The sequence below is a fragment of the Phascolarctos cinereus genome, unplaced genomic scaffold (assembly GCF_003287225.1).
Source record: "Phascolarctos cinereus isolate Bilbo 61053 unplaced genomic scaffold, phaCin_HiC Scaffold_5;HRSCAF=322, whole genome shotgun sequence".
Lineage (NCBI taxonomy): Eukaryota > Metazoa > Chordata > Mammalia > Diprotodontia > Phascolarctidae > Phascolarctos > Phascolarctos cinereus.
This window is the reverse complement of record NW_027555958.1, coordinates 226,220,728-226,234,264: the sequence shown is the minus strand read 5'-3', so window position 1 is coordinate 226,234,264 and position 13,537 is coordinate 226,220,728. Positions and strand designations below refer to the sequence as shown.

The following is a 13,537-nucleotide window of genomic DNA, read 5'->3' as shown; positions in this document are numbered from 1 at the left end:
GAATGTGAGTTCACCAGAAGGCAGGGATTGTGTCATTTCTGTCTTTGTATTTACAGAATGGTGCTTGACATAGAGTAGGTACTTAAACAAATGAATGAATGAATGCAGAGCACTGTGCTAGGCCTAGGGATGATGTAAGGCTTAGATAAGAGTCTCTGCTCTCATGGAATTCATAGTCATGAAAAAGTAAGGTCATTAATTTTCCCAAGGATCTTAGGAAAGAGGTCATAAGAGTTAAAAAATGTCAAAGTTTGAAAAAGAATTAACACAGCACAATCAGGAACTCTGGCATTTTTTTTTACCCTTATTGCTGAAGTCTTTTCCGAACTATACAAGACCACTTACGATCTCTGACTTAGTCAGTATGGCATACTGCATTTAATTGATTATTTGATGTCAAATAGTGGATGTGGTGTTTCAATGCAGAGCCATAACTAAAGTGAGATGGCTGTTTTTGCCCCGGGCTGAAATTTAGAGGCAACTACCCGAAATCATATTCCCTGAACAGGTAAAAAACAACCAACTTTAGCAGCTATATGGCAAGAATACTCAGTTAAAATAGAAAGTCAGCCAATGACTGTAAGATGATTTGAAGATATTTTTCATGCTATTGGCCATTTGTGGCTCTTGCCCCATGCACCAGAATTTCTAGGTATAGCTCTGCTTCAAGGGTCATCATTTTGAGTGTAGGTATACGATTTGAATTTGGATTAATGTATAGGATTATGGATTTACACATGCTTCTTTTAATTTTTACCACCTGGTCATTCCTCAACCTCCTGTAATCCCATCACTCCACTGAAATTGATCTCACTGAGATCCCAACTGATTTCTTAATAACCAAATCCAACTGACCTTTCCTGATGCTTATCATCCTTGATTTTTCTACAGAATTTGGTACCACTGCCCAGCCCTTATTTCTAGGCTAAGGCTTAATCACTGAATGAGTGTTGCTTCAGTCAAACGAAGACTTAGCTTAAAAAGTCCAAGGTCCCCCACTGCATCTTGGGGCTTCTCCAGTTGTCCTGGTCTATATCTTGCCACTGGACCCAGATGGCTCTGGAGGAGAGAGTGAGGCTAGTGACTTTGCACAGCCTTCCCTCACTCAAATCCAATTCAGTTGCACGTCATGGCATCACCTCCCTGATGTCATTGGTCCTCTTAGAGAATGAGGGACAAACAGCAGCAGTAGCAATTTCTGGGCATTCTTTCCTTCCTTACCTTTCAAGATATTGCTCTTTCCTTGTTCTTTTCTTACCTGTCAGGTTGTTCCTTGGTCTTCATCATCTTCCTCTTTCCACCTATCGTGTGTGTGTGTGTGTGTGTATGTGTGTAAGTGTATGTGTGTGAACATGTGTGTGTCCTCTAAGGCTCTGCCTTTGTTCCTTTCTCTCTTCTCTCCCTGTACTTTCACTCTTTCAAACTTCATCTGGTCCCATGGCTTCAATTATCTCATTAAATTGTAAATTTCTTGAATGCAGGGACTATCTTTTGCTGCTTCTTCTATCCCCAGTGCTTAGCACTATGGCTGCTACACAGTAGATACTTGTGGTTGTTCAGTCCTTTCATTCCTGTCCAACTTTCCATGACCCCAGTTGAAGTTTTCCTGGCAGAGATACTGGAGTGGATTGTCGTTTCCTTCTCCATGTCATTTTATAGATAAGCAACTGAGGCAAATAGGGTTAAGTGACTAGCCCAGGGTCACACAGCTAGGAAGTGTCTGAGGCTGGATTTGAACTCATGAAGATGGGTCTTCTTGACTCCAGGCCCATTCTATTAACTGTGCCACTAGCTGCCCAGAGTAATGCAATAACCAACCATAATTCGAGGGGACCATCATGATGCATTGCTACCTACCACCTGAGAGAGAGCTGATGGACTCAAGATCAAGAATGAGACATTTATTTTGGGACATAATCAATGTGAGAATTTGATTTGTCTGACTAATCAGATTGTTAGAAGGGGCTTTCCTCTCTGTCTTTTTTTTTCTCAATGGGAGTGGATGGGAGGAAGAGTAAACAATGCTTATTAACTGAAAAAATAAAAATTAAATCTTTAAAAATGTAGACAATTGGGTCTGATAGTTAACTTTCATCTCCAGCAGTCTAAGGCACTGAGAGACAGAAAAAAACTGCCTCTGGACAAGAGTTTGAGGGAGACTTGGATAGTTAAATGTCTTGTTTGAGAGACTTTAACAATCATTCTGTGGAGAAGACATTCTAAAGAGAATTTCTGTAGGGAACAGAGTTAGTTCAATTATCTTTCAATCCTGATGAAAACTTAACTTGTTGAATTAAATCTTATTCTCTGAAGAAAAGCAGTTAAGTGACATCACTGAGGTAAAACTGAGTATTTTTAAAATGTTATTCTGAGAGGAAAAGAGTTCACTATTTTTTTAGAGGAACTGATTCATCAGACTACAATTCCATTATTTTAGAGAAGCTGACAGCTGACATGAGGGGAAGAAATTATAATAAACAACTTTGTCTTTCCCTTGCTTTTCTAGAGCATAGAGGCGATGCTGATAAGTGACCTTTCTCACAGCCAATGTCACTTAAATGTTTGTCTATGTTTCTGTATATATGGCCAGGAATATGCTATTTGTCTAAGCTCAGGTTTTGAGGCTGAGAAGAGATTTAACTGATGGGAGAAAAGGGGTTTCTTTGGTATTACAGGAGTGAGAGATCTGAGCGAATTAATGATACTGTTTTTGCATTTTAAATAATTTATAAGATGATTTCAGATTATACCCCCTAGATTGCCTTTGATTTCAGTGAGAGAATTACTATGGTAACAAGTCAACAGCAGAATAAAAAGTGGCATCATCAAGGGTGTTTGTCCCTGAGAATACTTGAGAGGTTTTGCTTACAGATTCACAAACCCCAAAAGGACTTCTTTCCTGGGGTTTTATCTGTGGGATTGCTATATGTGAGTTAGCAAAAAAGGCTGCTATGTTAGTAAACTCCTTAGGGGGCAAGGATGATGCTTGATGGGTCTCTGTTTCACTTAATGAAGCTAGCATAGTGTTTAGGACACCTAATTAGGCACTTTATCAATGCTTGTTAAATTTAATTGGACTAAATACACCTATTCTTCAGTGCTACTACTTTGGTGTCCCTCTTACCTAATCTCTTCATTTTCAGTATATAGAATATATTTCTATTCTTATACATCTAGCCATGAAGTCGCATCCCACCCAGTCTCAAGTGGTACCTATGAAGTTCAATTTATCTATATTAGAATAATAAATCTAGAGCTGGAAGGGATATTAGAGGTCACCTAATCTAACCCCTTCATTTCACAGATGAGGAAACTGAGGCCTAGAGGCCTCATGTCTGACTCTTCATGATCCCGCTTGAGGTTTTCTTGGCAAAGATACTGGAGTGGTTCACCATTTCCTTCTCCAGCTCAGTTGACAGATGAGGAAACTGGGGCAAACAGGGTTAAGTTACTTGCCCAGGGTCACACAGCTAGTAAGTGTCTAGGGCTGGATTTTAACTCACAAAGACGGGTATTCCTGACTCCAGACCCACAGCTCTATCCACTGTGCCACCTAGCTGCCCCCTTCAGAGCCTTACTTTGATCCTTATCATTATTATTCTTTCAGGGTTAGGAAGCCTCATACCTTTCCCTTTCTTGCCCCCCAAAGGCATTCAGGACTGTCATACCACTGCCTGGCTATCCTAAGTGCCATACTGTGGTACTCATCTTCTCTCAAGACTCATCTCTTTTACTAATTGCTCAACATTTAGGATCCAGAGTACTGTTGGAGAAAGAACATTGGCCTGGGATTCAGAAGAGCTGGGTTCTATTCCCAGTTTAGTCACTTATGCAATTTCCTCACCTAAAAAACATACAGGTTTGACTATCTTTAAGGTCTTTCCCTCACACTCTGATTTCTGTTATTCTAATTATCGATTCAAGAATCATTTTTGGGCACCTACTATGTGCTAAGTGCTAGAAATACAAAGGCAAGAAGGAAAAAATAGCTTGCCCTCAAGGAACTTATATTCTACACAAGGAAACAATATGTCTACTGATATTTAATTGCAAAAGTTAGGAAAGCTTTTCAGTAGGAGATATTGCCTGAGCTGTGGTTTGAAGAAAGTTAGAGATTTTATGAGTCAGAGGTAAGGAAGGAGGGCATTCTAGCCATAGGGGGTATGGCTTGTGCAAAGAGAGGGAGGCTGGAAATGAATTATCATATACAGAATAGAGCAAGCAGTCCATCTTGCTACTGGTTATTGTATACTAAAGAGTTTGTATGCCTGTCCTCACAGAGGTGAAAATTTTGTTGAGGAAAAAAGACTTACCCCAAAGTGAATATTATGAGATAGTCTACATTTAAGTGCCAAACTGCATGGTGTCAAGCAGAATGCTTTAGGAGTGATAAGATCATATATTTATAGCTGGAAGGGACCTTTAGATGCCATCTAGTGCATTTTTGTGGTTGTTGTTTAGTTGTCTCAGTCATGTCCAACCCTTAATGACCTCATTTGGGGTTTTGTGTTCTTTTTTTTCTTTTCAAGTTACTGGGGTAATTTGCCATTTCCTTCGCCAGCTCATTTGACAGATGAGGAAACTGAGGTAGAGTTAAGTAACTTGCCCAGGGTCACACAGCTAGTAAGTGTCTGAGGCAGGATTTGAACTCAGGGAAATGAGTTGTCCTGGCTCTAGGACCAGCACTTTATGCACTATGGTACCACCCAGCTGCCCTTAGTCCATTTTACCAATAAGAAAACTGAGACCCAAAGAAATTAAATGACTTGCCTAAAGCCACCCAGATGGTAAGTGGCAGAACCAAGATTTTGGCCCACTTCTTCTAACTCTAAATCCACTGAGTATAATGGAGGGGATCTCAACGGGGGCTGTAATAGCAAAGGATGGTTTCAAAGAGAAGGTAGGTTTTGAGTTGGGTTTTGAAGATTGAATAGAAAAAGGAAGGAAGGCAAGCTAGGATAGGAGAAGTAAGGAAAAATGGAAAGAGGAAAAGGAAGCAAAGAGGGAGAAGAGAAGGGAATAAGCATTCATAAAATGCCTACTAAGGGCTTTACAAATATTATCTCATTTGATCCTCACACAATCCTTGGAGACAGGTGCTATTATTATTATTCCCATTTTGCAGTTGAGAAAACTGAATCAGAGGTCAAGTAACTTGTCCAGAGTCACACTCATTACTTTGGGACCAGTACTGACAAATTTCCCGAGGTGACAATGAGCTAAACTCAAGGATGAATGTATCCTAGCTAGTGTTAACCTAACTCAGCATGTCATGCTTAAAAGAACTAAAAATGCATGTTAATGGAGTGAGTGACAATAGCAGAATTCCCGCTACTGCTAGAAATCTTTCACTTCTCAAATTAACTACCTGCATTTTCCTAGTAGTTTTTCAGGCAATGCCTCCCCCACTCCCCTTTCCTTTTCTAATCCAAAGGAAATATTACATTGGAGGAAATTCTTGGAAAGAGTTGTATTGTGTGGAGATTAGGGGAAGAAGAGAAAGATAGGGAAGAGAGGTTGCATAGAACGCCATGGTAGGCCAGTCAACTGGGCTATGGGGCTGGTGGAGCCTTCCAGAATCCCAGAAAATTATGCCAGCTCTAAATGGAAAAATATGAAAAGACTTCACCATAATTTTCTTTCCCTCTCACTTAGGGTTTTCCTTTTCAGCATTAAGCTCTACAGACGTATCTCACCGTAAGTGCTGTCCCCTGAAACAATTTCAGTCTGCATTCAAAAGAAGTTTGATGATCTTTTCTGTAATATTTGAAAATAAACCAAATTTTATTTGAATCAAGTACCAATCAAAGCTCAGAAATAATTTTATAAATGGTTCAAATCCATGAGGAAGAAAAAAACCCTTTTTTTCTTTATTTAAAAAGTACTTTACATTTATTGAGGCTTCACAGCAAGTCCTGTTATTTTATCACCACAGTTAAAGGTCTAGTGAGAATCAGGTGACTTTCTCTTGGGGTGTGTCTGCAAACAAAATGCTCCTTGTGAAAAAGAGAAATATTAACTCAATCCATAGATTTAGGAGAGTCTGTCAGAGGCTTAGGACAGAGGGAAAGAGAAGGATATTCAAACATCTCTATTGGACAGCTCCTATCTTAAATGCTGGCATAGCCTATATCAAGAGAACTTGCTTAAAACCAGATCTTAGATTCTTTTCTCCTTAGGCTTCACCAACAAGGCTGCTAAAAAAAAAATCAACCCCATATTCATTTAGGGAGATGTAGTTTCTTCCATGGAAGAAGGCTTTGGCCTTCTTTAAACACATCTAGTATCAACTTTATATGTAATAGTCCTCTGATAGGAATATGAGCTTGAATTGGAACAATCCTGGAAGGGCTAAGGGAAATATCACATTTTTTCTTTCATTTGTTAAGAGGATACCAGTGCACAGTTACTGGACTGGAACTCAGAAGCCAAATAGGTTTAAAGTTGTTCTGCCTTTTTCTTCCTTGCACATAGAATGGTTCAAAAGATCACATGAGTCAGAAACAAATTCCTTCACCATCAGAAAAGACCACTTCAGAGAGAACAGAGGGACTTTAAAATAATAATAAAAAACAGCAATGTCAAACACAGTAAGTGAAGAAATGAATCTTTGGGAAACAATTTCTTAGCCCTATTATAATCATGGGATTAATATTGTTAACTGTCCAAAAAGTATTATATTGGATTTACTCTCATTAAGAGGGGCCATTACCTACCGAAAGTAGAAAAGTTGTCTCACAGAGGCATTCATCAGGAAATTGGTATGGGTCAATGCAGATTTGGCTAAGGATGCTCCCATTTCTCTTATCATGGGTCACTTAAATTACTAACATTTTTCCTTGAGCCGCCTAATTCCTGTTTTGCCTTCCTCTCCTTAATAACTCTAATTCATTCCAGAAACTTAGTTCATAAGAACACAGATATAGAGCTGGTCCAATCTCTCACTAGGATTATATAATGAGCAGATAGTATGTATGATAATCACCAGATCTACAAGCAAATTCCTAGAGGAGAATGCAAGGATTTTCAAAAATATGAGCAGGAAGTAATGTTATTACGGGTGTGATAAGAACAACAGAAGGTCAACGTGAAGAAAGTGAAGGTCATCTGATCTCATTTAACAGGTGAGGAACATGAAGTCTAATGAGGGAAAATAAGTTTTTCAAGGCTACATAATGACTTAGAAGTCAAACCAACATGAAAATCCAGATCTTCTGACTCTCAGCTCAGGGCTTCCACTATACCTTGCTGATTTTCAATTGCTCCAATCAATCCAGTCTTAAGATATTATTAAAACAAACCCATGAGCATTAATCAAATATGTTAATAACTATAATTATCTATTCTGGGGACCAAAAAATATATATATCTAAACTGGGTATCTTTCAAAAGCGCCATCCTTTATGTCAGCATTGTACATGGTTATTATACATGGGGTTATCTCAGGCATCAAGATCATAGCTGGCTCCAAGGATACCATTTTAAGAGACTCTCTCACTATTGGCTTTGGGGTATCCATCAGAGTTAATTGCATTCCATTTAAAACTCTCACTAAAGCTGCCCTACCTTGGAGCTGACAGTAGGTCACTGTGTATACCACTGAACATGTTTTAAGGGAAAGAAGGGTGGGGGTGTGGAGACTCCTAGAAATGAGAAATGTGAAGTCTCTTCCAGGTCATCTAGTTTGTTCTACAGGGCCAAGGAAGCATTTCTGAGCAAGACAGGATTTCACACTAATTAAAAGACCTCTGGGACCATTCAGGTCATCAGCCTCTAGAGCCCAATTCAGCATACTTTCCTACAGTAAAAATGGTTGATTTCCTCATCAGGTCTCATGTTTAAACATCTCAAATAGCAGAGTTTCCATGGAGCCCATGGAAAGGTTCTTTGAGATGGAGAACTGAATCGGCTCGCTCTATATTTTCAACTCTGCTTTCCCTCCACCCCCCAGGGCTTATAAAAGTTTCACTGAGTCATTTCCTCTTACAGGCAAAAGGCAAAATATTGAGAATTAAGGTACATCTTTTCCCCTCTCTGTCTTCTGGTCAAGGTGTCATTTCCCCCTCCAAAACCCCAGGGGAAAAGGAGATTCTCCTCTCTGTTGCCAGGATTTGGTGCTGTTCTCATGAAGAGACCGATGCCTCTCTTTCTTGACCATTGTGGGAAATGGTAAATCAAATTTAGTGGTTTTGAGGTGCTCTTAAGTCTGGTTTTGAGTCTGGTCCCTGCCCTAACATAGTGTTCTTCACAATGAATTCATTGGGAGACACAGCTGGTGGTCAGTTCATTTTTTTAAGAATCCTTCTGTTACAAAGGAAAAGTAATACAGGCAAAACCAGCAGGAAAAATGTTGGTCAGAGCCATAACAAGGAATTTTTCGCAGGTTAAAATGGAGAGAGGGGCAGGGAGCAAGATCAGAAGTCAAAGGAATAGCTGGCCTCAGGAGTGGCCACTGAGGAAAAGAAGAACACCCCAAAACAAGGCCACCATCACTAAGGTGAAGGAGCAACTCACATGAGAGGAAAAGGAAGAGTACTATGAGATGGTACTTTTGGCATCCTCTAAAGTTTGGTGCCCATGGACCAAGCTTCGGTCACCCTGCCTTAGTTAGAGCTCTGTTGTGAGCCACCTGTTTGTAACTGGTAAAGAACATTTAAGGTAGGAAACATGACTTGGATGGGTTGGTATATTCCACCAAACAGGATATAAACCATGTTGAACTCGAATTCAAAACACATAGCTCCCTCAGTATGAAAATCTCAAGAAATTTCTCCTTAAGATGCTCAGTATTCAAGCCATAAACCAATGGTAATTCTCGTGCAGGTACTAATATAAATGAATCATACAGAAGCAACTGGATGGACTCATCTGGGAAAGTCAGTGTACAAGAAAAACTAGGAGGAACTGAAGGGAAATCTTTTGGCCATTTCTTAGTTCTTTGGGTGGAAGGTTGGTGGTAATGAGACACACATCATCCCAAGACCTGGAGAAGAAGAGAGAAGACCTGCCTGGCAGGTATCAGCACTTTAGCCCCTGCAGAGAACTCATTTTTCTCCCCTGCGCCATGGATAAAACATATCCATTGATAAATATACCCAACCCAGTGGCAAGCAAATATCAGTGCTCAAGCATTCCCCACTGGCTGGCAGACCCAGTGGGCCTTTTGGCATCAACATTGCTCCACCCCTTTGCCCTCTTCTCCTTTTGGGTCACCTACTTTTCCCTTGGCCTGCAAGCATACCATTTGAAAATTGTGTGCTTACCCTCTTTCCCACCATAGTTTATATTAATTACTGCTGGGCAGCATTATAACAACATTACCAGCACCAAAGATAGCAGCTGAGCCAGCTGTACCAGTGACTAAGTAGTATTCAATTTTCTCTTTATCTAGGACTCACTGGCAAGGGGGTTGCTAAAAGATCCTGGCTGAAAATGTTTTTGCCAGAATCCAACAATCCACTCACCCTCATCCTTGTCAAATACCTTCTACCTCTCGTGCCGAGGCAAAATTGCTGCCTCTGACAAGATCTATTTAAAAGAGGCTCATATCCTTAGTCACTGGGGTCAACAAAAAGAGGAGAAGAAGAGTCAATGTTGGTTCCATGTTCCTTATCCACTCAAGAACATGGTTTGAGATGTTGGCAGAATAGCCAGCTAAACAATTCCAAGTGTGAGAGGGCTTCATGCACTTGGACTAAACCAAGATCAGACCAGCACTTGAAGAGATTAACTGATGCACCTCTGCCCTTCAGTTTCCCCAATGGGTAAGGCCAGATGAGCTCTAGATCTTTCTGAAAGACAGATGCTGATGTTATGGTGACATCAGCAAGACTTGATCATGAAAAAAATAATAATAAAATCTCCCAAGGCAACAGGGAAGAGCAGTCTGTGAAGCAGGAGTCTTTGGTGGAGAATAAGTTCTTTTGCAGCAGAGGCAAGATAGGGTGAGGGAGAGTTCAAGATTTGCTGAGTCGCTTGGCTACATCAGCATAAGCCATCTCAATTTCACTGTCAGCTGCACAGGTGTTGGTGAATTCATCTCGCGCATAGGCATTCTTGAGGTATCGCCATAGACCTGTCATCTCAGCAGGAATCTCATAGTTGCGGTATTTCTTGGCTACGATCTGTAACAAAGACAACAGCAATTGATTTGAATGCATATTTGAGGGAGCAAGGAAAAAAGAGAAGAATAGTATGGCGATTGTTTTCTTGAAAAAATATATTGCAAGAGTATATTGGGCATCCTAAAAAAGATCACCAGCAGAATGTGAGTTTATAATGTCACTGCTGTTGGGATTTTTGTTTGTTCATTTCTAAGTGAGCAAGACTTTGAGAACCACAAAATCTTATCACTGAAAGGAAGCTTCGTGGTCATTCAGTCTAAACTCCTGTCCAATGTAGGAATCCCCTCTCCAACAACCTTTTAAAAATAATATTTTATTTTCCCCCAATTACATGTTAAAACAATTTTAACATTTTTTTTAAAAGTTTTGAGTTCCAAATTCTATCCCTCCCTCCCCTTCCTCAGACAGTAAGCAATCTGATATGGGTTATATATGTGAAATCATGTAAAACATTTCCATATCAGTCATTTTGTGCAAGAAGACAGAAAGAAAGAGAGAGGGGGAGAAGAGGGAAAGAGAGCGAGAGTGTGAGAGAAACAGTATGCTTCAGTCTATATTCAGACGTCGGTCCCTTCTTTAGAGGTGGATAGCAGTTTTCATCAAGAGTCCTTTAGGATTATCTTGGATCATTGCACTGCTGAGAATAGCCAAGTCATTCACATTGCTTCATTGTACAATATTACTGTTACTGTGTACAATGTCCTCCTTGTTCAGCTCACTTCACTTTGCCTCAGTTCACGTAAGTCTTTTTAGGTTTTTCTGAAATCATCCTGTTTGCCATTTTTTATAGCACAATAATATTCCATTACAATCATATAATACAACTTGTTTCAGTCATTCCCCAATTGATGGGCATCCCCTCAATTTCCAGTTCTTAGCCACCACAAAAAGAGATGCTATAAATATTTTTGTACAAATAGATCCTTCCATTCCCCCACCTCCTTTATCTCTTTGGGACACAGACCTAGCAGTGGTATTGCTGGATCAAAGTCTCCAAAAGCCTTTAAAAAAAAAAAAAAGGTGGTCATACAGTCTGTGCTTGAACATCCCTATTACCCAACCACATAGACTGTCCCATTATTGGGAAGCTCTTTCTGTCTCTCTGTCTGTCTCTCTCTCAAAAAAAACCACCCTAAAATAAAAAACACATTAAGTCAAATGCTGCCTCCCTTCAATTTCTACCCATTAGTTTTAGACCAATGAGCCAATTCAATCTGATTCCATTAAAGAACTATAGAAGCACAGATTTAGAATCATAAGGGATCTAGAGCTCATCTAGTCCAATTCCCTCATTTTACAGTTAAAGAATTTAGGATCACAGAAATTAAATGACTTGCCAAAGGTCACAGGTATTAAGTGGCAGAAAACAAGATTCCAACCTAGGTCCTTTGACTCCAAAAATCCAGTACTCTCTCCAGTGAACCATGCTGGGCACTGGGAATTCACAGACAAAATAAAAAATAGTCCTTGCCCTGAAGAAGATTGCATCCTACTTAGCAGACACAAGTTAGGAGAAAATGCAAGCTACTTTGAGGAAGGAGCATTAATAACATGGGTGATATGAAAAGATTGCACCTGAACTGAACCTTGAGGAAAGCTAAGGATTACAAGAGGTGGATGGAGGTGAGGAGGGAGTGTATTCCAGATAGGAGAAGCAGCCTGTGCAAAGGTAAAGAGGTGAAATTCTGGGTTGGGGGAACAAAATAGGCCAGTTTGGCTAGAACTTTAAGAATATAAATGTAGAGTGCATGAAGGTAGAATGCATGAAAAGTACCCTGGAGCCACAAAGAACAGGCCTAACGTAAAACATTACCCTTTGACACTCTTGATCACTCTCTTTTGACATTTCTCTAGGTGTTTGTGACGCTACTCTCTCATGGTTCTCTTCCTATCTATCTGACCATTCCTTGGTCTCCGCCTTGCCCTTGTGTTTCTCTTAAAGTAGTGTCTAGGGCATCTGCATGAGACTTTCCATTTATTTTTAAGTAGATATTACTACCAGGAGCTTGTGGGTATCGTTGGGTGAAAAGAGGAAGAGCATTTGCAGAATAGCCAGACAACCCATTCTCTTAACTGGAGAGATGATAAGCAATTTGGGATAATGGCTTAACAGATGTCCTTGGAGTCAGCAAGACATAGGTTCAAATTTCACTTCGGACATGTATTGGTGGCATCACTCCGAACAAATTGGTCAACCTCCCTCTACCTACCCCAGGTGACTGTCCAAGAATCTAAGCTTCTAAGAAGGGGCTGAGCTTCTGTGTTATAGGGAGTTACTTCCTGTGAGCTCCTGACATCATTGAAATGACAGGCTGTAGGATCATCAATTTCTATTTAAAAGGGACCACAGAAACCCCTGAGTCTGACTTCCTCATTTTACAGATCAAGAAACTATGGAACCCAGAGAAGTGACTTGTGAAAGGTAACAAAGATAGTAAATGTCTGTTATAGGATTTGAACTCAGATCTTCCTATATCCAAGTTCAGTGCCAGGCTATCTTCCATACATGCAGTTTAAAAACAAAACCTTGAGAGATACAGAGGTTTGAAATTATGCAGTAATTTTAAGAAGTGGAAAATTGAATTTATAAGGCAGCACCTATTTAAACTAAAATAAAGAATTCTGAAGGAAAACTCAGCAAGTTTGAGGAGTATAAAAGATTAAGAGGAAAGAGATGTGTTTTCTCTCCTTTCTACTAAATATGAAAGGAATGAGTATAGATCAAAATTACTGTGGCTAGTATATGTATATACATTAATATAAACACATACATATATATACATATACACACACACACACACACAGACACATATATACACACACACACACACACATATACATATATGTATCCTGAAAATCATTTAAATGAAAGGGAAAAGCATGGTATCTATGGGCTGCTGGGCAAACACCTAGCCCTCTCTGATTGCTCACCATTCTTCTTTCTGGCAGATAACCTAGCAACTACTCAAATGAATGAATATACTGATTTGGTTGTGTCTACATAGTATTTTTGTGAGACAAAAACTCGCATTTGTTATCATTAACCCTTTGTGTACCACCAGCAGACAAGGCAGGTCTAATTTCATAGCAAAGTCCTAGAAATCTTAGAATGTCAACTCTGGAAGGGGTCTTAGGAGAACATCTGGTGGATCTTTCCCCCCCACTTATTTTACAAATGAGGAGACTGAGGCCCCCAAAGAGGGAGTGCTTTGCCCAAAGTTAGATAGACAAGTAAGGGCACAGCTGGCATCAGGAATCTGTAGCTCTTTTCACTGTGCTTTGTCGCTTTGATACAAATGAGAAACGCATTCATCTTTCTGAACAGTTTAAAATTGGTAAAGAGCTCACCCAAAGAATCTGTCCTTATGTTACTCTGTCCAGTTTCCCTGAGTGTTCTGTACATGGCAGGCACT

At 39.9% G+C, this 13,537-nt stretch overlaps 1 protein-coding gene across 2 annotated transcripts in view; it reads right to left on the bottom strand.

Moving 5' to 3' along the window:
• Positions 1-5,765: 5,765 nt before the first annotated feature.
• Positions 5,766-13,537, bottom strand: part of CLIC5 (chloride intracellular channel 5) — a 225,463-nt gene continuing 217,691 nt past the window's right edge. For both annotated transcript variants that reach the window (XM_020993875.2, XM_020993879.2), the window contains one exon: positions 5,766-10,124. In XM_020993875.2, the coding sequence (XP_020849534.1) occupies positions 9,957-10,124 (168 nt within the window). In that variant the 3' untranslated portion in view covers positions 5,766-9,956. The remainder of the gene's footprint in view (positions 10,125-13,537) is intronic.